The sequence below is a fragment of the Carettochelys insculpta genome, chromosome 3, assembly GCF_033958435.1.
Source record: "Carettochelys insculpta isolate YL-2023 chromosome 3, ASM3395843v1, whole genome shotgun sequence".
Classification (NCBI taxonomy): Eukaryota; Metazoa; Chordata; order Testudines; family Carettochelyidae; genus Carettochelys; species Carettochelys insculpta.
This window is the reverse complement of record NC_134139.1, coordinates 203,872,137-203,899,804: the sequence shown is the minus strand read 5'-3', so window position 1 is coordinate 203,899,804 and position 27,668 is coordinate 203,872,137. Positions and strand designations below refer to the sequence as shown.

The window sequence follows — 27,668 nt, the reverse complement described above, 5'->3', positions numbered from 1 at the left end:
TCCCAACCATGCACACCCTCCTCAGGCAGTGGCGGCTCCGCTGGCTTGGCCATGTCCACAGGATGAATGATGGAAGGATTCCAAAAGACATCCTGTATGGCGAGCTAGCCTCTGGCAAAAGACCTCCCATTCGCCCCCAGTTGCGCTACAAAGATGTTTGCAATAGGGACCTCAGAGAGGTAGACATCGAGCTGGACAGCTGGGAGGAGCTGGCAGACGATCGGAGCAGATGGAGGCAGGAACTACACAAGGGCCTTCAGAAGGGTGAGAAGAGGATCAGACAGTTACCAGAGGAGAAGTGAGCCCACAGAAAGCACAGTAAGGACCTGCCAGACACCCATTACACGTGCAACAGATGCAGCAAGGACTGTCACTCTCGTGTGGGTCTTCACAGTCACAGCCGACACTGCAAGTGATGATTCCAAATGGAAGTACAAAGGGCGCGATCCATAGTCTACATAGACTGAAGGATGCTACTACTACTACTGTTCTGTTATTGACCTTCTTGGGCCTATCTTGAAGTAGCTGGTTTTTGGGTATTTGTCTGGCCCTGTCAATCTGGTTTTTTTTTTCTTCTCCTGGTGGGTAATTCAATTTTATAAATGTTTGGTAGAGGTCTTGAAGATTTCGGTCTTTGTCAGCTCATCAGGCAATGGAATAGGATCTCGGGCAAGTGGTAAAGGGGTGAAAAGGGTATTGCAGCTGAGAAGTTTCTGCATCTATGACAGTAAGAGGAGGAGAGCTGTAGAAGGGGACAGGAAGATGAGTCAAGGTAAGCAGCATGATCAAGTTTTACAGTGTTCCCTGTCACTGTCAGCCAGTAGTCTGGATGCCTATATGTTATGAACACCTGCATGTTACTATGTTACTATGCATGTTATAAACACCTGCATGTTACTATTTTTAGAAGTATTTATCCATATTTCCATTTTCATGTGAGACAAACTGTTTTCCTTAGGAATTTCTTAATATTTTCTATTTTAACTAACCTGAAAAGGCTGTGACTTTTTGGCCCCCCCCCCCTTTTTTTTTTTTTTTTTTTTACTGTGGCAAACTTTTTAGATGTTTTTAGACAAAAATTATATGACTTATTTTTTCCCTCATTTCTCTTGTTTTCTGTTCAGGTTCTTATACTGGTACCTACCCAAACAAAATAGGATTCTTTTGTTTTTTCTTTAGACCTCACCCCATAACATGGAAAATTTTAAGAAGTGACTCTGCTTTCCTCCCACCACATCAGTGTCATCATTCCAGGAGATTCACACACACTGGTTGTAAAGAGTAAAAAGTATAGCCAAGACCAACAACCCCCAGGGCCTAAGGTAGCAGGAGGACTGATACAATAATTAGGATACTAGGATAATAGTGGCAATCAATCAGGCAGTCAGCAGGGAAAATAGGCTGCTTACCAGAACAGACACCTCATTCTGTGGAATGTGATAAACACTCAGCTTCTCTTTTGTGGTGCGAGAGAAATGAGGCACTTAGAAGGGCAAATGAATGGGGGAATCATGAATCAGCAATGAGTATACTGAACAGAACTTGAGGTTTAAGGAAAAGATTTGGGAATGTGAAGAATTTTGAGTTGCAGTCTGGGAATTCTGCCATTCTGTGATCTCTATTGGGTAGACGCTGACAGTAATTTAGCAGACTGTTTCCATGCTAATTTGACTAATTCAAGTTCAGCCAATGTAATTTTATGAATCAAAATGCAGCCATTGTAAGTTGTTCAGAGGCTGTTAAAATGTCACTGGATGCATATTATAGAGGTGTGCAAATTAAACTTCCCCTTCTAATGGAACTTTTCTGCAAACAAACTGCAGATATAGTCCCATGTTAGCATTATATTTTATCTTCCCACTTGGTGCTTTTATGTTCTGTGGTTGAGTTGTGTAGTAGGCTAGAGGTCTGATGTAATATACAGCCTTTTGTGATGCTTGTGCCACTGAAGAGAGAAGAAGCGTTAATTCCAAGTGATGTGATGGAAGGTACATGATCAGCCTATATCCTGTGAAATGCTATTATGAAACTTCTTTTAGCTTCAGATAAAAGTCTAATTATATTTTCCGAAGAGATTACCATTTCCACAAGGTACCTGAAATTCATATACATTAATCCAGCATTTCCCAAGCTAATTTGTTCACAGAACACTTTTGGGCTTGGACTATATTGATGGAATGCATATCTGCTGGTCAGAGGGTGGTGGGGGTGAGGAAGGGTGGAAAGTTTCATATGGAAAAATTGCTGCACGTAATGCTCAAAAGTTGATTTAAAAGAGTTGTTTTAGATGTCTTCTATTTTACAAGAGCAAAAAATAGCAAGATAAAATCATCTGAATAAACAACTAATGTCCTTCTGTTTGGAGGGCAGTTAGCAACCCTATAATTAAATACAAAAATAAAAAATTAAGTACAAACCTAAGACAAAACATCAGTATAACAGCCGAAAGAAGGGTAGTTAGTGTTATTCTTGTGTACAAAAATAGAAAGGACAGTATTGTTCAAAAACAACTGTACTTCCATAAAGCTTAAAAAAGTATGAAAAAGAAAGGCAAAACAAATTATGTATAGAAAATATTTTTTAATTTTGTGGTTTTATAAATTTGTTATTTTTACAGAAAAAATGGAAACTAAGAAGTTACATTTGACCGTTTCTTAATAGGAAGAGTGTTTTGCATCTTTTGATCAGAAATTCGCTTAATATTATGAATGATGCTGGAGAGTTGGATCCTCAGATCAGGTGCAGTATCATGTGATTTCTCTGAACACTATTCATGCTGAAACAATCCAATCAACTCTGATTGTTTCAGCACAAATAGCGTAAAAATAACTATCCTATTATGAATGTGTTATAAATATTAATATACCTACCATCTAAATACTATTCAAAAGCTCACGAATTGGGCTGACCAACCATCAGCAGACTCACAATTAGGAGGCTGACATGAAGACATCCTACTCGTTAGCAAGTGACTGCCAAGAAGAAGGAATTCAAATACCTTAATATTTTTGATACATGCATAATTTCATATTGAATATTTTAGAAAGAAAAATATTGCTAGCATCAAAATTTTTTCTTGGAACACCTATTCACATTGTGTGGAACACAGTTTGGGAAATGCTGCATTAATCGGTTAAATAGAGTGATTAACTCAAAACAAATATATTAAACATTAAGTGTGTTTAATCACAATTTTAGTCACATTGTTAAACAATAATAGAATACCATTTGGAACATATAAATATTTTTGGAAGTTTTTCTACCTTCATTTATCAAACATTGATTTCACTGGCAACACAGAATACAAAGTGTATGGTGCTCACTTTATATTATTTCTATTACAGATGTTTGCATGGTAAAATATAAAATAAATAGTATTTTTCAGCAAGGAGGACAAATCAGAAAAAGATAAGGTGAGCAAATCAGAGAGTGGAGGGGTGGGGGGGAAGGTCAAGAATTAAATTGAGCCAACTATGCAGACGAGCCCCTGAGTCACTATAGGGGCTCATCTGCATACTTGGCTCAATCTAATTCTTGATCTCCCCCCCCCACCCCCCTCTACTCTCTGATTTGCTCACCTTGACTATCTTTTTCTGATTTGTCCTCCTTGCTTACTGTTTTTGGTTCTCTGTGTCATAAATATTGAGTCTGTTCTGGTCTGGCTATGGTCTGAAGAAGTGGGTGTGTCCCACGAAAGCTCACCTAGTAAACTATTTTGCTAGTCTTTAAAGTGATACTTGACTGCTTTTTGTTTTGACCATAGATAACAGTTATTTACACTTAGAATCATAGAACACTAGGACCGGAAGGGGCCTCGAGAGGCCATCGAGTCCAGTCCCCTGCCCCGACGGCAGGACCGACCACTATCTGCACCATCCCTGATAGACATCTATCTAATCTGTTCCTAAATATCTCCAGTGAGGGAGATTCCACAACCTCCCTTGGCAATTTATTCCAGTACTTGACCACCTTGACAGTTAGGAACTTTTTCCTAATGTCCAACCTAAACTTCCCTTGGTGCAGTTTAAGTCCATTGCCTCTTGTTCTCTCCTCAGAGGCCAAAAAGAACAAGTTTTCTCCCTCTTCCTTATGACACCCTTTAAGATATCTGAAAACCGCTATCATGTCCCCCCTCAATCTTCTTTTTTCCAAGCTAAACAAGCCCAGTTCTTTCAGCCTTTCTTCATAAGTCATGTTCTCCAGACCTTTTATCATTCTAGTTGCTCTTCTCTGGACCTTCTCCAATTTCTCCACATCTTTCTTGAATTGGGGTGCCCAGAACTGGACACAATATTCCATCTGAGGTCTAACCAGCGCAGAGTAGAGCGGTAGAATGATTTCTCGTGTCTTGTTCACAACACACCTGCTAATGCATCCCAGAATCATGTTTGCTTTTTTTGCAACAGCATCACACTGTGGACTCATATTTAACTTGTGATCTACTAGAACCCCTAGGTCCCTTTCTGCTGTACTCCTTCCTAGACAGTCTTTTCCCATTCTGTATGTGTGAAACAGATTATTCCTTCCTAAGTGCAGCACCTTACATTTATCTTTATTAAACTTCATCCTGTTTACTTCAGACCATTTCTCTAATTTATCTAGATCATTCTGAATTATGACCCTATCCTCCAAGGTAGTTGCAACCCCTCCCAGCTTGGTATCGTCTGCAAACTTAATAAGCGTACTTTCTATGCCAATATCCGAATCATTAATGAAGATATTGAACAGAACTGGTCCCAAAACAGACCCCTGCGGAACCCCACTTGTTATGCTTTTCCAGCTGGATTGAGCACCATTAACAACTACTCTCTGGGTGCGATTAGCCAGCCAGTTATGCACCCACCTTATTGCAGCGTGATTTAAGTTGGACTTGCCTAGTTTGTCGATAAGAATATTATGTGAGACCGTATCAAATGCTTTACTAAAGTCTAGGTATACCACATCCACTGCTTCTCCCTTATCTACGAGTCTCGTTATCGTGTCAAAAAAAGCTATCAGGTTGGTTTGACATGATTTGTTTTTTACAAAACCATGCTGGCTGTTCCCTATCACTTTACTACCTTCCAAGTGCTTGCAGATGACTTCCTTAACTACCTGCTCCATTATCTTTCCTGGCACAGAAGTTAAGCTTACTGGCCTGTAATTTCCTGGGTTGTTCTTATTCCCCTTTTTGTAGATGGGCACTATATTTGCCCTCTTCCAGTCTTCTGGAATCTCTCCTGTCTCCCATGACTTTCCAAAAATGAGAGCTAATGGCTCAGCTACCTCTTCTATCAGCTCCTTGAGGATTCTAGGATGCATTTCATCAGGCCCTGGTGACTTGCAGACATCTAATTTTTCCAAATGGTTCTTAACTTGTTCTTTTTTTATTTCAAAAACTAACTCTACCCCTTTTCCACCAGCATTCACTATGTCAGGCATTCCTTCAGATTTCTCTGTGAAGACCGAAACAAAGAAGTCATTAAGCATCTCTGCCATTTCCAAGTTCCCCATTACTGTTTCTCCCTCCTCACTGAGCAATGGCCCTACCCTGTCCTTGGTCTTCCTCTTGTTTCTAATATATTTGTAAAAGGCCTTCTTGTTACCCTTTATGCCTGTAGCTAGTTGGAGCTCATTTTGTGCCTTAGCCCTTCTAATTTTACTCCTGCATTCCTTTGTAATTTGTCCCAGTTTCCATTTTTTATAGGATTCCTTTTGTAGTTTGAGATCATGCAGGATCTCCTTGTTAAGCCAAGGAGGTCTTTGCCCATATTTACTATCTTTCCTACGTAGGGGAATAGCTTGTTTTTGGGCCCTTAATAATGTCTCTTTGAAAAACTGCCAACTCTCCTCAGTTGTTTTTCCCCTCAGTTTTTCCTCCCATGGGATCTTACCTACCAGCTCTCTGAGTTTGCCAAAATCTGCCTTCCTGAAATCCATCATCTCTATTTTGCTATTTTCTCTCCTACCAGTCCTTAGAATTGTGAATTCTATGATTTCATGATCACTTTCACCCAAGCAGCCTCCCACCTTCAAATTCTCGACCAAGTCCTCCTTATTTGTCAAAATCAAATCCAGAACAGTTTCTCCCCTGGTGGCTTTTTCAACTTTTTGGAATAAAAATTGTCTCCAATGCAGTCTAAGAACTTAATGGATAGTCTGTGCCCTGCTGTATTAGTGTCCCAGCATATATCTGGATAGTTAAAGTCCCCCATCACCACCAAATCCTGGGCTCTGGATGATTTTGTTAGTTGCTTAAAAAAAGCATCATCCACCTCTTCCACCTGGTTAGGTGGCCTGTAGTAGACTCCTAACAGGACATCACCCTTGTTTTTTATCCCTCTTAAACTAACCCACAGACTTTCAACACGTCCATCTCCTATGTCCATCTCCACCTCAGTCCAAGTGTGCACATTTTTTATATATAAGGCAACACCTCCCCCCTTTTTTCCCTGTCTATCTTTCCTAACCAGGCTGTAGCCTTCAATACCAACATTCCAATCATGTGTATTATCCCACCAAGTTTCTGTGATGCCAATGATATCATAGTTGTATTTATTTATTAGCACTTCCAGTTCTTCCTGCTTATTACCCATACTTCTTGCATTGGTATATAGGCATCTCAGATATTGATTTGAACTTGCCCCCCAGTTTTTTCCTGGCCCTCTTTTTATTCTGACATTGTTGCCCATGCTCCATCCTACTTCCGACCCATCTCCCAGGTTTCCATGTTCTCCACTTACCTGCGGGCTTTGCTCCCCTGTCCCCAGCAAACCTAGTTTAAAGCCCTCCTCACCAGGTTAGCAAGTCTGTGTCCGAATATAGTCTTTCCCCTTCTCGAAAGGTGAACGCCATCTCTGCCTAGCAGTCCTTCCTGAAATAGCATCCCGTGGTTGAAGAGACCAAAGCCTTCCTGGCGACACCATCCACGCAGCCAGGCATTCACCTCTAGGATGCACCTGTCTCTGCCCGGGCCCCTATCCGCAACAGGAAGGATTGAAGAGAATACCACCCGTGCCCCCAGAGCCCTGTAGTCACTCTTGACCTGCTCAGCATTACACCTCACAGTATCATTAGTGCCCACATGGATGAGAAGCATGGGATAGTAGTCTGAGGGTCGGACAATCCTCGACAATGCCTCTGTAACATCTCGGATACGGGCCCCAGGCAGGCAGCATACCTCCCGAGCCGAAATGTCAGGGCGACAGATGGGTGCCTCCGTCCCCCTCAAAAGAGAGTCTCCAACCACCACTACTCTGCATTTCCTTCTTGCAGTGGTGGCAGGAGACTTCTCAGCCTCGGGGGTACGAAGCTTCTCCTCTTCTGTACTGGGCGACTCATCTCCTGTAGCAAGTACAGCATAACTTGGCTTGATTAAAAGCAAAAGTGTTTTTATTTAGTATAAAGGTAAGATTTACGTGATTGCCAGTGAAAACAGCTAGATTAAGTTACTGTGTCAAAGTAAACAAAAGACGTCAGCTAATTCTAATACGTTAAGAAACTTGCTGCATGCAATTTCTTGCCTTAAATAGTTGCTTTTATCTCAGGCAACAATTGATCTTTTTCTGACCTGGACCCAACAACTTTGTCGTGGTCCTTTCTCTACCATTCTTTGTTTCCAGGTTCCTTCATATGTATCCTCTTAGGGTGAGGAGACAATGTCAAAAGCCAGCTGAAGACAAAGACCTGACGTTTTCCATTTCCTGAATGTTTAGTCTCCCCATCCCAATGGAAAAGTACTAGAGTCAGGATGGATCCCAGTGCCAAATGGCATGGCCACATATCTTTCTAGGACCAACCACAGTTAGCACTTACAGGAAAAATGAAACCTTCATGGGACATTGGTTTGTGTATTGAACGATTAAGTACCTAAAATATCACTAATGGCTTTCTATAAAATCATAGAGCTGGAAGAGACCTCATTAGGTCATGGAGTCATTAGCATACTTGGAATTAAAAACAGATTCACACTTCATATTTCTAGTTTCATCTGTTAGAATGATACATGTACAAAAATAGAACACACAGATTCAGCAGATTATAACTTTAAAAATGGTGTTACATAACCTGTTTTGCATAAAGCATCTTCAAGTTGTACATATTTATATTTATAAGCCAGTTTCTATAAAGCATGGATGGCTGTGACAATTATATCTTTTGCTTTTTACACTGCAAATATTTGTAATCAAAATAGTAGATTAGAGTGAGCCCTTAACACTTTGTATTCTGTTGTAATTGATATATATTTAAAAATGTAGAGAATATTCAGAAATATTTAAATAAAGTGTATTCTGTTTTTGTATAACAGTGTAATTAAAACTGTTGTAAATCATGATTTAAAAAAAAAACCCTCTCAGTTAGCTTTTTTAATTGTTTGAGATCCATAAAAAGAATATAAATCTCCATCAGGAACCTTTACACAAGTAATTAGAGATGGCTAAATCAGCTAATAAACACCAGTTTTATTCTTTTGGGAAGAGAATTGCTGGTGTTTTAAATGTATCTTCTCAAACCCTTAGTAGGGAAAACAGAGTCTCTTTTAAATTGTACTATGCATCTCTTCATTGAAATATTCTTGGCAGGTAGTACACATTATAGCTCAAAGGTTCTTGTCTCTCTTCCAGGCATTCATTTACGAAAACAGAAAAGAAGGCGTTTAATGATCTGTCCTTCAAAAATAGTTACAGGAGCTTTATTCAAAGACTCAGTAAACTTCAGAAATAGTGATCACTGCACAATTCAAATAATTGCAGTCATGAACTATGAATAATGTAATGGTTATTTTTGTTAACAACTCTGCAGGCAATAAAGGAGCTAGGTATTTTTAGAACCCTTTTTTCTGAGGTAATTGAGCTTAGGTTTTCTTTCATAGGTGAAATCGAGATACCTTTACCTTTGGTTATGTTGTGTGCATGTAACCCTCAGTGTCTGTATATAAATCCACTTGCATGTGCTCATTGGAAGTCTGGTGCAATTCTTGAGACTGCTTTGAAAAGGGGCTGGGGAGAGGTACAATATCTCCACGGCGACACATTTGTGGCACTGGAATTAACTCTGTCTTCCACTTAAGTACGGTCACCCTATCTGTTTATGTACGTTAAGAAAAGATCGAAATCAGAAGAAAGAACTTATAAACTTGACTTAGACTACTACAGTGCTTTCCAAAATGTGGTACGCATACCACTGGCGGTACACGAATGGATTTCAGGAAGGCCACGGCAGAAAATAAATTACTAAAAAGCAGCGCATTGCTCTGAAGCAGTGGGTCTGTCCCATGAAAGCTCATGACCTCATAAATTATTTTGTTAGTCTTTAAAGTGCAATATGACTGCTTGTTTGTTTTGTAAAAATCAGGAGATAAGCACTAGGATGGGATTGGAAGAGCGGGTATGCTGATAAGGCCAAAGTCCTGAAAGGGGTATGCGACTGTTTTAAGTTTGGGTAACGCTGGTCTATTACATGTTGGGTGAAGCACTGTCCACATTCATGCAGAAATCTGTGCTGTTACTCTCTTAGAATGTCACAGTTAAAATCAATCAGGAAATCCAAGAGATTGAGGTTCCAATAAAATTATCTTGGCTACTGTGTGTGGCCCATGTGTTTGTGGGGTAAGTTTGACTATATAAAGCAGAGGTGGTCAGTAATTTTTGATGGGGTGGGTGGGGCTCTCCAAGAATGTGGAAACTGGTCAAGGGCCGCACTCTTACACGATAATAATGGAAGAATATGTGTAGGATGAAAGTTGGCTGCAGAAGGGAGTTTGGGGAAGGGGACTGGGGTACAGGATCTGGGAAGGAGTTTGAGTAAAGGAAGAGATTTTGACTTGAGAGCCGGAGAGGATTCTGACCTGGGGCAGGAGTGTAGGAGGGAGTGCAGAGCCTGGCAAGGCAGGAGAGGATTCTACCTGAAGGAAGGGTGCAGGGTCTGGGCGGGGCTGGTGACCTGGAGGAGAGGTGTAGGAGAGGGTTCAGGTCCTGGGAGGGTCTTGTCACTTGGGGGACAAGTGCAGAAGGGAGTGCAGGGGTTTGGGTTGCAAGGACTGCGAGGCAGTTGTGACCCTGGAGGAAAGGTATAGGAGGGGATGCAATGTCTGGGAACGGTTAAGGGTACAGAGGGTTTGGGTTATTTATGTGGAGAAGGGCAGGGCAGAGGGTTGAGGGGAGGCAGGGCTGCGCAGCTTCTGGCCAGCAGACTAGCAGGTTCATTAGCCAGAGTCCCTGCTTTTCATGCCTCCACATGTGCTCAGAGCAGCTGCAAGAGCCGTGTGTACTGCTCTGAACTGAAAGCTGCCAGCCTGGGAGGGAGTCAGGAAGGGGTACTTCACATGTTGCTTTTCCTGCAAACAGGCAGTTCCTATTGGCAGGAAAGTGGCGAATGGGAGCAGCAAGATTTTGCTGGGAGCAGGGGCAGTATGAGAAGCATCTCCCCCCACCCCTGGGCTCGCAGCAGCCCCTCAGCCAGCTTTTATGCGTGCCGAGGGGGAGGGCAGGCAGGGAGCTGGCTGAGGCTCCCATGGGCTGGATCTGGCCCGTGGGAGGGATTTTGCCTGTACCTGATGTAAAGAGTAAATAAATGATTATGTGTCTCACTTGATCACATATATGTGTGGTAAATTGCATGGTTGTGTGATAAATTGCATTTATTATGAATCTTTGATTAGCTCACCTGAACTCTGCCTACCAACTCATTAATTCTGGCAATATTTCTAACACTTAAAATCTCTGAGCAGCCTCAGATAGCTGTCAAAACCTCCCCACAACCCCGATGCCATAAAATATTATCTTCATTCTCCAAAATGAAGACTTTTTTTCAAAAGTAACACTCATCGAAGCCTGAGGCTGGCAATCTTCAGGCCTAAGTTTGAGGTCTTATATCTCAAAGGTAGAAACTGGAGCCTAATACTATTGCAAAAGAGAGGGGGTTGGTTTTCTATTGAGATTATCACTCACTTCTAGCCTGGAAGGCCTGAGCAAATCAGGTATACATTGTGTATAAAATAGCCAGCCCTCAGAACATGGTCTTATTGTTTTTCTCCTGTTCTTCAGTTGTTCGTCTAATCGATTCTAAACTCCTTAGAACAGGGGTTTTGCCTCCTCTGTTTTCTGTATGTTGCTTAGTGTTTTGCCCCATCCAAATGTCTTCACAATAGTTTTTGCAACTCAGGAAGGGCATGGCAGATGGAAAGGCCGTCTGAACACAACTCGCCCTGTTCCGAAGGTACCAGTAAATAAAGAGATAAGCATGAGACTCTTCTCCCACTGAGTCTGAAAGGTCTTCCTGCCATTTAGTCATCCCCAGTCAACCATGCACTCATGTGGGATTGGATAATTACCATACCTATGTCTGACCAGTGGTTCTCAGTCTCAGAGCTGAAAGATCGAGTGTTTAGCATACCACTAAAGCTCCTCCAGTCCCTGAATGCTGAAGCTAGAATGATGGGCTCCAGTTCCTGTGAAGGGAACCTCAAAAATCTAAGGAACCCTTTAAAAAAGGCCCCTCTATATAAAGGGACCAATGCAATAAAAATAATTTTACAGGTATATAACAATCTGTGTGGCAATGCCTTCACTGTAGCTGAATGATGATAAAACTGATGGTTTTGGTATCAGGATGGGCTAAGCTAAGTTATGAAATACACCACATTAGGAAATTATTTTTTGTAAAACAGATTGAAGATGTGTCACTCACTGCTCCCTTTCAAGAGTATGCAATCTGAAGAGGCTGTCTAAAACCACTCAGCTGGGATCTCTGCAAGCATGGGAGAGCTGACCAAGAAGGGTCAGTCGTCAAACTGTTATTGAGTTGTTGGTTGTCACAGGTGTCGTTTAAGGACATAAGGAACTGCTTTTAAGTAGCAGATGTTACAGAACATCCTGGCAGAACTTATGTATCAATTAATAAGAGCAAATACCTGCTGTTAAGGGAACCGAATTATGCTACCTTCGGTTTTTGGGGAGAGGAGGTGAATATTTTGGGAAAAATGTATAAAGGCCCATGTGTGCCTGGCAAGGCTGAATATGCCATTCCAGAGTAAGCTCTGGAGGATTTTTTTCCCTCCACAAGAGTTTCCCTCAGAAACTGCTTAATAAATGTAAAACTCATTTGGAGCATGCAGAAAATGAGGCAGATGGTCTGTTCTGTGCAGCGAGCAACATCTGGAGAGGATTGCCCAGGTCTTTGATAGATGACTTGTGTTGTGTGGTTGAAAAGAAATACTAAGGTCATCTTGCTGAAGTCTGAGGACCTCTTCCAAAGATTAAATATCTCTCAGTGATGCAGGAATAAACTAAAGTTGTTCCTTCTTCATCGTGAAAAGCATAATAGAATCTCTGACCTTCCACAAATTAAGAAACAGATGAAATCCGTATGGCTATGCTCTTTGTTAAAAAGCTTTGCTCAGATTTGTTAGAATGGTGGTTATCCATATGGCAGCACGAATAGTGTCCATTGGATATAACCGGGGCCTGGGATTCTAATTCTTGCTGCCCTTGCCTTGTTGTGTGGTCTTCAGCAAGCTTCATAGGGTCTCTGGGCCTACTGCTCTCCTGATGTAAATGAGCACAGCTCCCTGGATGCTGAGCCACTAGTTTATACCAGGTGAGGTTGCAGTCCATCAATGCTTATGTAATAAGATAGTAACGCTTCCCTTGACAACTATGTGTTAGAGGTCGTCCACGAGTTCGTTTACCTCAGGTCCACCATCTCTGACATCCTGTTGTTGGAGACTGAGCTAAATAGGAGGATTGGAAAAACAGCCACAACTCTGTCCAGACTCAGCAAGAGAGTGTGGAATAACAACAAGCTGTACACTCACACCAAAATGCAAGTCTACAGAGCCTGCATCCTCAGCACCCTCCTTTATGGCAGGGAGACTTGGACCCTGTGTGCCCACCAGGAAAAGAGGCTGAACGTCTTCCACTTGGTGCTGCCTCAGGCGCATCCTTGGAATATCATGGAAGGACAGAGTTACCAACACCGCCGTCCTCGAGCAAGCTGGAATCCCAGCCATGCACACCCTCCTCAGGCAGCGTCAACTCCGCTGGCTTGGCCACGTCCACAGGATGAATGATGGAAGGATTCCAAAAGACATCCTGTATGGTGAGCTAGCCTCTGGCAAAAGACCTCCCGGACGCCCCCAGTTGCGCTACAGAGATGTCTGCAAGAGAAACCTCAGAGAGGTAGACATCGAGCTGGACAACTGGGAAGAACTAGCAGATGACCGCGGCAGATGGAGGCAGGGGTTACACAAGGGCCTTCAGAAGGGCGAGATGAAGATCAGACAGCTAGCAGAGGAGAAGCGAGCGCACAGAAAGCACAATAAGGACTTGCTAGATACCCACTACATCTGCAAGAGATGCAGCAAGGACTGTCACTCTCGTGTGGGTCTTCATAGTCACAATAGACGCTGTAAATGAAGTCCTCAATTGAAACTTTAAAGGGCGCAATCAATAGTCTATGCAGACTGAAGGATGCCTACTACTGTTATGAGGGATGTTGTGTGGATTAATGTTCTTGTGGAGTACCTTTGAAAAAGAGATATATATTAAGTGAAATTAATAATTTTAGGAAGAATAAATAGAGCTTCCTAGAACAGAAATTGCAGACTTTTCTATAAAGCCCACTATGGACATTAACATGTAGAACTACTTGTTTGGCATTCGGATGCTACAATGATGGTATTATGGAAATATCTAAGACGCCTCTTAATAAAGGTGGGCTCCCAATAACTATGAGTATCGGCCAAAAATGTACGGTGACTTTTGGACCACATTAGTTTGTTTTGCTTTGTTTCTGTACGCTCAGTGTATTTCAAGGTCTTCATGATTAATGTTGGTAAGTTTGAAGACCATACACAATGGGATGTAAAACAAAGTAATATGTTACGATGTATGAAACTCAGAACAATACAAAACTTACTTGTTGAGTCAAGATGCTCAGTAGTTAGAGCAAAATGGGACAGAGGTGTGCTGTTTTCTCCGTGCTTCTGTGTGCTGGACTTGAATGTGTAGACTTTAATCATAAGCTGAGAACTTAGTCTATTGGGGGCAGAATGTTGGATTTTATTTTTATGGACCAGTAGTTTATATTCTGATCATACACTGGTAGTAGGGTGTGAGAGCTTGATTTGTCAGTAGCTAAAAAGAATTTTTAGAACAGCTGTAGACAGGAGAGTTGCTGTCTTCAACCAGAAAATGGCCTTTCCTCCTTTGAACAATGGTTTCCAGGCAGTCTGTTTCCTGGGGGAGCTTAAAGTTGGGCCCAGCTGCTTTAGAAACTTTTGACAACATGATGAAATCTAGAATTGTTTGTGATTTATAGAAGCTTTCGTAAGGAGCTAGTAACCCAATTTGTATCTCTGAAAATTCAGACTTGATCTATTTGCAAGGATGATGATGTTAACCTCCATGTTGTGGCCAAATTCCATCTCTGGTAACTGCATTATGTCTGTAACAAATACTGAAGTTTTAACATTGCAGAATCATGTTTGTGTGGTGCTTACTTCTACAGTGTAGTATTGCTGAGCACTGTTACAGAGCTGCTGTGTTCTACCTCCAGGATTCTTTGTAATGAAGACTATGTATTCTATGATATTGTTGATAAATGTAAGTATGCTTCAACAGGTATTTCTTGTGGGAGATTTGTATACTAATTCTCCAGTATTTTACATCTTGTAGTTGTAAGCATCAGCAAAAGGAACTCATACAGCTACATAATTCTCTGTGGCTGGGTGACTTTCCTGGCAGATCCATGCTAATGAGCAGCCTCGAAATTGCAAATGGCTGCTCATTAGCATGGCCCTGCGCCTCCTTAGCACAGCCGCACGAGAGCGTGGTCTCAGCTTGGAGGGTGCTGGCAGTAAAGAGGCTGTCTGGACATGCCCCCGCAGGCAAAAAGCTCCTGTGTCGCGAGACCCTTAAGCCTGAAAAAAATTGCGATTTCAAGGCTGCTTGTTAGCATGGAGCTTCCGGAAAAGCTGCACTGTATAGACCCACCTGTGGTTTTTAATTTTAACACCATAGCACTTGAAGGGAAAAACCCTGGAAATATTAATAGATGAAAATGAACCCCCATATCTAGGTCTTAAACTTTATATTTAAAGCACAGAGTTATATCACTAAGTGACAAATATCAGACGGGTAGCCATGTTAGTCTGGATCTGCAAAAGCAACGAGGCATCCTGTGGCACCTTATAGACTAACAGAAATGTCTGAGCGTAAGCTTTCGTGGGCAAAGACCCACTTCGTCAGATGCATACCTGCATCTTACGCTTATGCTTACGCTCAGACATTTCTGTTAGTCTATAAAGTGCCACAGGACCCCTCATTGCTATCACTAAGTGACTGTTCATTCCTCTGTAAAATGGAGAAAGTCATTCAAAGCTGCAGTAGCGATAAAATATTAACATGTATTCCTTTACATTTTTCTTCCAGGAATGCTAGATTACTGAATTTCCAACATAATGAGTCTTAACTCATTGTTTATTATGGATACTTTCTAAAATTGACATCTCAAGTATATTGATGTAATCCAGTTGAGTGAAAACTCTTTTCCAATGCACGATCATCTTAAAATTCAATTGATTTTTTTGTTAACTTGTTTTCTTACTAGAAATGATTCTGGCATTTCACTACACGTAATAAATGGGGGAGACTGCAACATTTACACAATGAACAATCTCTCCCAGGGCTAATGAGACTGCTCATAATGAAAAGATGAAAGGTGGTTGTCGGCTTTCTGTTTCTGTGAAAAGAGGTGGAGGATCCCTCTTCTTTCCCTTCCACCGAGAAGAACTGCAGATTTCAGATATCGTTAAAATGTTTCCCTAACTCTTGTGGATCAAGAGCAACTGCTAAAGTCAAGTCAGGGGTATGGTATATTTGCTATCCCATGACATTAGAAGGCAGGAAGAAACTTTGGACTAGATTGGCGATACTCAGGCTGAGGCACAGGAGCTAAAAGAGGCTCTTTAATGTAACTCCTGCAGATCTTTGTAACACATGATATTAAGACACTGAGTTAATTATTGGTCAGTGAGGATGCTTTCACTGTATTGTTAACTGATTTTAGTTGATAAATACACAGAGTACTCACCCAGAACCAGTTGATCCTTGTTTTAGAAGGGACCTTAGGAAGTCATCTAGTCTAGTCCCCTGCTTCAAGCAGGATAAACCCTATCTCAGTCATCCCAGCCAGGACCTTGTCAAGCCAGGACTTAAAAACCTCTAGGGATGGAGATTCCACCACCTCCCTAGGCAACACATTCCAGTGCTTCACTACCCTCCTGGTGAAGTAGTTTTTCCTAATATCCAACCTACTCCTCTCCTTCTGTAGCTTCAGACCATTGCTCCTTGTTCTGCCAACACCACTGAGATACATGCACATATGAAGACGCATAGATAGCAAACACATTTCTCAGTTTATTAAATATCACACTGATAAAACTACCAAAAATGAGTTTATCAAATATGCAAGTAAATTTACTTTGATACTCAAGTTCTGTAATTTACCTTCTTCAGCCTCCAGCTCCTCTGTTCTTCTTTTTTTAAAAAAATGTTGAATTTGCATTGGTATTAAACAGATTGCTGTGTTCCATCTAACATCTGTTATGTTGGACAGCAACGATAGAAAGTAATATCTAAGCTGTTTTGTAAACTAATGCAAAATAATATCTAGTTTATAAAACAACTGATTGGAATCAAACAACACGCAGAAGTCTGGCTTTCACTTTGATGTCTCTACGTTGCTGGAAAGTCAGTGGCATCTTAATGACTAATTTTGCACCAATCAGACCCTGATTATTCATGCTGCCAGTGAGTTTATGATGATGTAGATGAATGGATACTATAGATGCCATTAACTGTAATAACGGGGAATTTCTACAACAAAGGAATGTGCTACTAAAATCAATTACTGTTCTCATAAAATATGTTCAGTGGCTAATGTGAATAACCTTGTACACTGAAAGTGTATACTGATGGGATTTTATTAAGATTCTCTTTGTAATTCATAGAGCAGCTGTTCATACAAATGAAGCATCATCTACTGGAACTCAGAAAAAGCTGTGGGATTTTGAATAGCAGGTCTTCCTGGTTATTTTTATTTTGTTTGCAGTGTGTGCATACTATTGTTACATCAAGTATTCTAATTTCTATTACTTAGATGGTCATTTTCCTAGGGCAGAGACTGTCTTTTTGTTTTATGTTTTGTAGTGGAATCCTACTTCACGACCAGGACTGCTAGGCTTGACAGTAATACAGATATTAAATGTTAATGCCTCTTTTTCAGATGCTCATAGTTTTCTGGCAAATAAAATCCTTTTAGGCTGAAGAATCCCAGGATTTTCAACCCAAAGATAATAAAAAGCTGACCCAACTCAGCTGAGATGTTTTAAAATAATTTGCACCAGTATGAAAACATAACGCCCCCCCCCAAATGCTGCTATTTAAAATTTTGCTCTAGCATCAGCCTTTGAGTTATGAAAGAAGTCTCTCTGTCTGTTTTGTAGTCTTTAGCATGAGAAAAACAATCAAATCTGAAGAAAATTGGTGTAGTAGCTTTAAAGTTATGTTTCCATTGGAGTATTTATGCACACAGGAAAGATTTGTTTTGCGTCCTGTAGAGATTTTGGAACATTGGCTGTCAGCTGTGAATTCCTTTCCAGAGGATGTTGTGAACACCAGTACTTTAACAGGGTTCCAAAAACAGCTTGATAAGTTCATGGAAGATAGGTCCATCAATACTTGTTAACCAGGATGGGTAGGAATGGTGTCCCTAGTCTCTGTTTGTCAGAGGCAGGACATGCATGACAGGGTTGGATCACTCGATGATTACCTTTTCTGTACACTCCCTCTGGGGCATCTGGCATTGGCCTTTGTCGGAAGAAAAGATACTGGGCTAAATCAACCTTTGGTCTGACCAAGTATGACCGTTCTTGTGTTTTTCTGTCACCTGTAATTGCTTAAATTTGTTACTGCTGAGGCATTTATAAGCAGCTTGATGCTTAAGGTTCTGATCCAGTGTGTCCTGAAATCAGTGGAGAGATTCTGGGAATTGGTTAAGAGTTCATGGACCTAAATATTACTCTGTCCTTAAGTGAAGTGCTGGCTTGTACACATCAGCTTTTAAAGACATTGTTTCATAAGAACATAGAACGACCATACTGGGTCAGACCAAGGTCCATCTAGCCCAGTATCCTGTCTGCCAACGGAGGCCAATACCAGGTGCCCCAGAGGGAGTGAACTGAGCAGGTAATGGTCAAGCAGCCTCTCTCCTGCCATCCGTCTCTAGCTGCTGGCGGAGGCTCAGCACACCATTCCTTACCCGTTCTGGCTAGCAGCCATTAATGCACCTAACCTCCAGGAATTGATCTAGTTCTTTTTTAAACCCTGTTATAGTTCTAGCCTTCACAGCCTCCTCTGGCAAGGAGTTCCACAGGTTGACTGTACTCTGTGAAGAAGAACTTTGTTTTGTTTTAAACCTGCTGCCCGTTAATTTCATTTGGTGTCCTCTAGTTACGATATTATGGAACAAGTAAATAATTTTTCCTTGTTCGCTTTCTCCACACCACTCATAATTTTATATACTTCTATCATATCCCCCTTTAGTCTCCTCTTTTCTAAGTTGAAAAGTCCTAGTTTCTTTAATCTCTTTTCATATGGGCCCATTCTAGACCGAACCTTTTCTAGTGCCAATATTATCTTTTTTGAGATGAGGAGACATATGTACGCAGTATTCAAGATGTGGGTGCACCAGAGTTTTCTACAAGGGGAATAAGATGTTCTCTGTCTTATTCTCTGTCCCTTTATTAATGATTCCTAACATCTTGTTTGGTTTTTTGACTGCCGCTGCACACTGCATAGATGTTTTCAGAGAACTATCCACAATGACTCCAAGATCTCTTTCCTGATGAGTTGTACCTAAATTAGCCTTCACCATACTGTATCTATAATTGGGGTTATTTTTTCCAATGTGCATTATTTTACATTTATCCACATTAAACTTCATTTGCCATTTTGTTGTCCAGTCACTCCGTTTTGTGAGATCCTTTTGAAGTTCTTCACAGTCTGCTGTAGTCTTAACTATCTTGAGCAGTTTAGTGTCGTCGACAAACTTTGCCACCTCACAGTTTACCCTTTTCTCCAGATCATTTATGAATAAGTTGAATAGGATTGGTCCTAGGACTGACCCTTGGAGAACACCACTAGTTACCCCTCTCCATTCTGAAAATTTACTATTTATTCCTACCTTTTGTTTCCTGTCTTTTTACCAGTTCTCAATCCATGAAAGGATCTTCCCTCTTATCCCATGACAACTTAATTTACATAAGAGCCTTTGGCAAGGGACCTTGTCAAAGGCTTTCTGGAAATCCAAGTACTCTATATCTATTGGATTCCCCTTATCTACATGTCTGTTCACCCCTTCAAAGAACTCTAATAGATTAGTAAGACATGATTTCCCTTGACAGAAACCATGCTGATTTTCACCCAACAAATTATGTTCTTCTATGTGTCTGAAAATTACATTCTTTACTATGGTTTCAGCTAATTTGCCTGGTAGCAACGTTAGACTTAATGGACTGTAATTGTCAGGATCTCCTCTAAAGTCCTTTTTAAATGTTGGCATTATATTAGCTATCTTCCAGTCATTGGGTACAGAAGCTGATTTAAACGATAGGTTACAAACCACAGTTAACAGTTCCACAATTTCACATCTGAGTTCTTTTAGAACTCTTGGGTGGATGGCATCTGGTCCTGGTGACTTGTACTGTTAAGTTTATCCATCAGTTCCAAAACCACCTCTAATGACATCTCAGTCTTGGACAATTCCTCAGATTTGTCACCTATGCTCACTACATGGCCATATTCATGGAATCATGGAACACTAGAACTGGAAGGGATCTCAAGAGGTCCTTGAGTACAGTTTCCTGCCCTCACAGTAGGATCAAGCACCATACCTGATAGCTGTCTGTCTAACCTGCTCTTAAGATAGCTCCCTAGGCAATTTATTCCAGTGCTTAACCACCGTGACAGTTAGGAAGTTTTTCCTAGTGTTCAACCTAAGTCTCCCTTGGTGCAGTTTAAGCCCATTGCCTTATCTCCTATCCTCAGTGATTAAAGAAAACAATTTTTCTCCCTCTTCCTTGTTAAAACCCTTTTAGGTACCTGAAAGCTGCTGTCATGTCCCCTCTCAGTCTTCTCGTTTCCAAACTAAACAAACGTAGCTCTTTCAGTCTTCTCTCATAGCTCGTATTTTCTAAACCTTTATTCATTCTTGGTGCTCTTCTGTGGAGCTTCTCCAATTTCTTCACGTCTTTTCTGAAATGTGGTGCCCAGAACTGGACACAGTACTCCAGTGGAGGCGTAATTGGGCAGAATAGAGCAGAAAAATAACTTCTTGGGTCTTGCTCACAACACGTCTGTTAATGCATCCCAGAATCAGGTTTGCTTTTTTGCAACAGTCATAGAATCCTAGATCTGGAAGGGACCTCAGGAGGTCATCAAGTCCAGACCTCTGCCTAAAGCAGAATCAAACCTAACTAAATCATCCCAGCCAGGACTTTATCAAGCTGGGACTTAAAAACCTCTAGGAATGGAGTTTTCACCGTCTCTCTAGGTAAAGCATTACAGTGCTTCAGCACCCTCCTGGTGAAATAGTTTTTCCTAATGTCCAACCTACACCTCTCCATCTGTAACTTCAGAGCATTGCTACTTGTTCTGTCATCTGTCACTACTGAGAACAGCCTCTCTCTGTCCTCTTTAGAGCCCTTCTTTAGGAAATTGAAGGCTGCTGTGAAATCGCACCTCACTCTTCTCTTCTGCAAACTAAATAAGCCCAAATCCGTCAGCCTCTGCTCACAGGTCATGTGCTCCAGCCCCCTAATCATTTTCATTGCTCTCCGCTGAACCTGCTTTAATGCATCCACAAGCTTTCTATACCGGGGGGGCCCAGAACTGGACATAGTACTCCAGATGTGGCCTCAACCAGTGCCGAGTAGAGGGGAATAATAACTTATCTAGATCTGCTGGAAATGCTTCTCCAAATGCACCCCAGTATGCCGTTAGCCTTGGCTACAAGGGCACACAGTTGACTCACATCCAGCATCTCATCCACCATAATCCCCAAGTCCTTTCCTGCTGTGTTGCCACTCAGCCAGTCAGTCCCCAGCCTATAACAATGCTTTGGATTCTTGCATCCCAAGTGCAGGTCTCTACACTTGTCCTTGTTGAACCTCATCAGATTTCTTTTGGCCCAATCCTCCAATTTATCTGGTCACTCTGGATTCTTTCCCTACTCTCCAACGTATCTGCCTGTCCCCTTCGCTTAGTGTCATCTGTAAATATGCTGGGGGTGCAACCCATCCCCTCATCCAGGTTATTAATAAACATGTTGAACAATACTAGCCCTAGAACCGTTCCTTTGGCACTCCACTTGAAACCAACCTCCAACCAGACTTCGAGCAACTGATCACTATCTGTTGGGCCTGACCATCTAACCAGCATTCTGTCCATCTTACAGTCCATGTATCCAACCCATACTTCCTTAATTTATGGGCAAGAATGTTATGGGAGACACTATCAAAAGCTTTACTAAAGTCAAGGTATAGCACATCCATTGACTTCTCCATGTCCACAGAGCCAGCTGCCTCATCATATAAGCTACTCAGATTGGTCAGGCATGACTTGCTCTTCATCTGCTGCTACTACTGGATATTGACTACTCTTGATCACTTTCCCCTCTTCCAAGTGCTTCAGAATGGATTCCTTGCAGATCCTCTCTATGATTTTTCTGGGGCTGAGGTGAAGCTGACTGGTCCGTAGTTAACAGGGTTGTTCTTCTTTCCTTTTTTAAAGATGGGCACTACATTTGCCTTTTTCCAGTCATCTGGGACCTCTCCCAGTCTCCATGAGGTTCCAAAGATAATAGCCAAAGGCTCTGCAATGAGATCTGCCTATTCCCTCAGTATCCTTGAATGCATTAAATCTGGACTCATGTATTTGTGCGTGTTTAGCTTTTCTAAATAGCTCTTAACCTGTTATTCCCCAATGAGTGCTGCCCACCTCCTTCCCATACTGCATTGCCTAGTGCTGTAGTCTGGGAGCTGTGAAGACTGAGGCAAAAAAAGCATTGAGTACCTCAGTCTTTCCCACATCATCACAGTGTCACTCTTTTGACTCATACTCAGCATGTGATCTACTGGGACCCCTAGATCTGCTTCTGGAGTACTCCATCGTAGATAGTCGCTTCCCCAGTGCTTAAATTGTGTCTCCTGTCCTAGTTGGAAGCTATGTGGAGATGGTGGAACCTTTTCTTCCCTTCAGAGTTTGTTCCAGTGCTCGGTCACCGAGCGGCTCAGACCCAGTAGCGGGAATATGGGTAGTTTTGACATCCATCCCTTTGTTCTCTCTCTGCCTTTCTCCACTGGGTTCCGGAGCCCGTTAGCACCCAGGATTATCTCGTATTCACTGGCTTCTCAGCCACACTGGAAACCTCCAGAGACAGCAACTCTGAAAACATGCCTCTCCCCAACTCTGAATTCCTCCTGTGACTGCAGCTGGCTGGATCTCGAGGGATGGGGATCAGGACTAGGCATTGATGGGGTTGCCATCTGCTTGGTCTGTATGCAGCCTGGCTGGGTTTTTGCAGTGTCCCATTACAGGGTGTCCCAGGGTCGCAGGAGCCACGCGCACCTCGAAGGAGCCTCTTTGGGGTGCCAGATATCCAAGGGAACCCTATATTCCCCCATGACTTCAATGTGTCTGGGACTGAGCCCCTCCACTCCAGTCCTCCTTCCACATGAACTCTGCCCAGCCAAGGCACAGGTCTGGCCACGCCACTGGGCCCAGCATTTCACAGCTGGGATTTGCTGTGTGGCCTGGCTGCCTGCCAGAACAGAGTAGGGTTCATATATCAGCTGGACCATGGCATGGGGGAGGGAGGGAACAGGCACAAGTGTGGCAGGCAGGGTTTTGTGTGTGGGGGGGAAGCTGGTGCAGGGGGTGGGACATTGGGGGAGGGGCGGTGCAGGGGGTATATGACAAGGGGGGTGTATGGGTGGGGTTTCGGGAAGGGGTGGTGCAGGATATTGCAGGTCTTGTATATTTCATGGTAGATGCAGTAATAATTTTTCACTCGAAAATACTTCTCAGTTAAAACGTCTTTCTAAACTGAGTATTTGTGCAACATTTTCTGGTTTGTGATGGAAAAAATGAGGTGTTAGTTTCCCCTCTCTTTTTTTTTTTTGTACTTTTCCACACTGAAAGAGTCGGGTTAGGAAGGGAGGAAACAAGAAGGAATATTTTTTGTTTCCTTTTTTACTGAAATAACAAGAAATCGAGGAACACGTCAAAAATAATTTTTAAAAATGCAAAAAAATTGCCTTTATCTGAACAGCTGCATTCTCTGCTGTGTGTTAAGTAACATGAATGGGAAATACATGATTGTTATTTAATTCTAGGGCTATAAAAATATGAGAGGTGCAAGATATCAAAGCTAGTGCTGTGTTAGAAACCCTAGCTTTTGACCTGGTCTTTGAATGCTTGATTTCTCAACCGTAATAGTACATTCATGTATTTGTATTTAATGTATAAGATGCATTAGGGGGTTCCTTAGTATTCTGATTGGGGAATGACACAGTCTTTTGACATCCGTTCAAACATTGCCATGAATATTAATGTTGAACCATATTAGAGAAAGGAATTTTTTCTGTAGCAGCACAAAGAACTGATTGAATGGTTGATTTGTTGTATGCATGTATGTTGTATGTATTTTCTGTATCTCATTGTGGAAGTTTGTAGTACTTCCTTACTGCAGTATGTCACTTATTTTTGTGCTACTTGGGTCATATTACTCCATCCTCTTCGGATTTAAGTCTCTGAATTTCCAGCCAAAGGATCATGATATTTTTATTTTTTCTGTTCATGCTTATGCTATTCTTTTGCCTGTTCAGCCTCTTCAGAGCACTGTCATCTAGTGCTAGATTGTTACTCATTCATCGTGTTCTGACGACTTTCTTTACACATGGAGTGCATTTGAACTGCCTCTGAATATCAGGGCTGCTGAATTTTGTCCCTGGCCCAGCCATTGATTTGTACATGGCATTGGGTGAGACATTTTATCTTTCTGTGCCTCAGGTTGCTTATTCAAAAAACGTGTCCAGTGTCGTTTAGCTGACTTGCTGGGATGTTTTGTGGCTCTGTTTGTAAAGTGCTATATGATTATGAAAATTGCTGCTATGTATATGTATGCAAAATATTCTTTCATTTTTCATGATGCTGCTGAAATGACATCTTAACATCATTTAATTTTTAGAAGGTGACATGCTGGGGGGTGGTCATATTGAAAATTTGGTTTCTGGAGAGTTTGGGATAAGAAAGTTTCTGCTGAACTGGGGATTGAGTGAGCCTTCTTCGGTAAATGACTCTTTTGCTTCAGAAGGCCTCAGCAGAATAGATTTAAAAAACAGAACAAAACCTTCCCCCGCCAAACTGTAACTAGTTATAAAGTCTAAAATTCCAGGTAATACCAAATCAGCTTTGAGCTAGCCATTGCTAGCTCTGAAATATAAGGTTTATATTCTATTGGAAGGTTTAAGAATTTTATTAACTGTTGTGAAGGTTAAAGCTGAGCTGCTAAATAAAAAAAAAAAATCAGTAAATTCATATTTTGTGGTAAATGCACCCCCCCACTTCCATCAACCTCATATGCGTTAAAACTTTTTGTGATTTTTTTATTCCCCCTCCCATTAGCTCATGTTCTCTGGACCTTTAATCATTCTTGTTGCTCTTCTCTGAACCTTCTCCAATTTCTCCACATCTTTCTTGAAGTATAGTGCCCAGAACTGGACATAGTACTCCAGTTGAGGCCTAATCAGTGCAAAGTAGAGCAGAAGAATGATGTGTCTTGCCCAGAACACTGTGTTCATCCTCTTTGTCTTCTCTACTTACCTATGATCAGTCACCTCTATTTTATCCCTTATTCTATAACTATGCACAGACTCAGTTTACTTGATTACCTCATCTGTCATAATAACTTCATAAGTCATAATAACTAACTTATACTAATACCTTTTTTTTTTCTTATTCTGTTAAAATTTACTTTTATCTGTCTACTTCTGTCTTCTGTTCTATGGTGTAAACCCCCCTGGGTCTAATTTTTTTTTTTTTTTAAATAAATGAAACACACAAACACATTGTTTACACAATCCTGAAACTTTCAGCTCAGTTGTTAAATGCCGTGTTGGCAGGCATATTAAAATATCTGTTATAGCTTCATATAATATATTTTTCTCTAACATTTAATTCATATATTTAATTAACACAGTATATTTACAGTTTTCTAACAACATGATCTCTGGCTGCGTATCAGTATTCCTTGGTTAATACATTTTGTAATTCAGTGGTCTACCATCAAGGAAGGATGGTGTATTAGATAGTGGAATGGATGGTCTTGTTTTTTCTGAATTGAAATGAGGCTTGCGTGATTTACGTTCTGTTCCCAGCTCATCCACAGACTACTTGTGTGACCTTGGATAAGTCACTTCCATTCTGCTCATCGTTAAAAAGGGAGTAACATTTTCCTATTTTATAGGTAGGGGTGTCAGATCAAAATCCATTAATGATTATGTGGTATTACAGTGATCAGAGCCTTCACAGCACTCAGGAAAACGTGAGATAATTGAAGCAGTGCTCCTAATCAGTCTTTTAGCTTATGGTTAGGTTATGGTTAATGACCTTTAGTTTTGGTTACTGAAAATTTATTTGGGGAAAAATCACATATTCTGCAAGCTGTATGTACCTATTGGTTTCCAATGACGATAAAAGTTTGGAAGTTTTCACTTCAGAGATCTGTACTGTGATTTAAACGTGGATAAGTGAGTAGTAGATGCTGTTTGTTCCACTTTATCAGTATTGCTCAGCATCCAGGTCTTGGTTTGTTTTTTTTTTTATTGTTTTGTTTTTCTGCTTTAATTACTGTTCCTGGGTACATTGAATAGTCTCTGGATGATAAGCACATTCTTTAGTATTGCTATGAATCTGAGCACAGTTCTTTTACAATGAGTAATAAGGTTGAGGTATTTATTGACTTCATACTGAAGTGTGCATCCTTGCCTTGTGTAGAGTTCTCTGCAGTGATCTTTTATAAAAATGTGTAATCCTCTAAATTTAAGACTAAGCCTTTAGACCAGTGGGACAACCTGCGACCGTTGGGGTGCTGTGTATGGCCCACTAGACATTTTGTTTACTTTGGCCTACGTGTAGGGTTGCCATATTCCCCTGGTTTCCATCCACGTAGTTTTTTCTTATTGATATTACTAAAGGGACATGCACATAAAGCAAGGGCATGTGAAATGAGGTGTGTGCTAATTGCACACAATACTGAAGCTAGTGCTTTGGTTAGTGATTTGCCTTTGTATTCTGTCTTTACAGGAATTTTTTGAAAATCCTGCTTTTCGCCCTGATGGCATGAAACTCTACCCAACTTTAGTGATCCGTGGCACTGGCCTATATGAGCTCTGGAAGACTGGGAGATACAAGAGTTACTCTCCAAGCACCTTAGTGGATTTGGTGTCTAGAATTCTGGCTCTTGTACCCCCATGGACACGAGTATATCGTGTTCAGAGGTAATTTTTCTTGGTGGGTTTGTCTTGACTGCATAAACTGTTACTTTGATTGTAGTCGGATCTTAACCACAATATTTATTTTTGTCTGCCTTAATCATTACTGCACTAACTTTTATTAAAATTTCTGTCAATCACCAGCTTAAATAGAATAATGTGGGGCATGAGATTTGCATCTCCAGCTCATTTGTGCATTGCCCGTTTTCCAGAAACCTCCCAAATGAGCCTCGGGCCATGATGATATGGAACAAATAGCATTGATGGATGATCTCTTAGCTGTAGATAAGACCTGTGTATCCATACTCTTATTAATGAATCTGTGCAGCAGTTGATACTTTCACCTCATGGATCCTGTTGTCTCTCCTCAGGGATATCATATCATAGGAATTAAAAAAATCATGCTGAGGTAGCTCCATTTATTCTTTTCACACTGTCCAGAGAATTGATTGGTATCTGCTCTTCCAGCTCTGTTGTCCTTGGGGATGTATCCTCTCTCCCATCTTCTATGTCTGTGTGATGTCACTCAGGGAGATTATTGAGCAGAATGGAGGGAAAAGGCAGTAACATGCAAAGGGCACCCAGCCTTTCCCCTCTCCAGGGGCCTAGCAGAAATGAGCAGTGTGTGTGAAAGGGAAGAATCATAGAATGTGAGGACTGGAAGGGACCTCGAGAGGCCATCGAGTCCAGCCCCCTGCCCTAATGGCAGGACCAAGGACTGTGTAAACCATCCCTGATAGACATCTATCTAACCTGTTCTTAAATATCTGCAGTGATGGAAATTCCACAACCTCCCTTGGCACTTTATTCCACTGTTTGACCACCCTGACAGTTAGGAACTTTTTCCTGATGTCCAACCTAAACCTCCCCTGCTGCAGTTTAAGTTAGTTGCCTCTTGTTCTATCCTCAGAGGCCAAAAAGAACATGTTTTCTCCCTCCTCCTTATGCCACCCTTTTAGATACCTGAAAACCGCTATCATGTCACCCCTCAATCTTATCTTTTCCAAACTAAACAAGCCCAGTTCTTTCAGCCTTTCTTCATAGGTCACATTCTCTAGACCTTTAATCATTCTTG

The 27,668-nt window shown here is 41.4% G+C and overlaps 1 protein-coding gene across 1 annotated transcript in view; it reads left to right on the top strand.

Annotated features, from left to right (window-relative positions):
• Window positions 1-27,668, top strand: part of ELP3 (elongator acetyltransferase complex subunit 3) — a 175,546-nt gene that overhangs the window by 79,741 nt on the left and 68,137 nt on the right. The window contains exon 10 of the mRNA XM_074991456.1: window positions 26,406-26,599. Coding sequence (XP_074847557.1) covers window positions 26,406-26,599 — 194 coding nt within the window. The remainder of the gene's footprint in view (window positions 1-26,405; window positions 26,600-27,668) is intronic.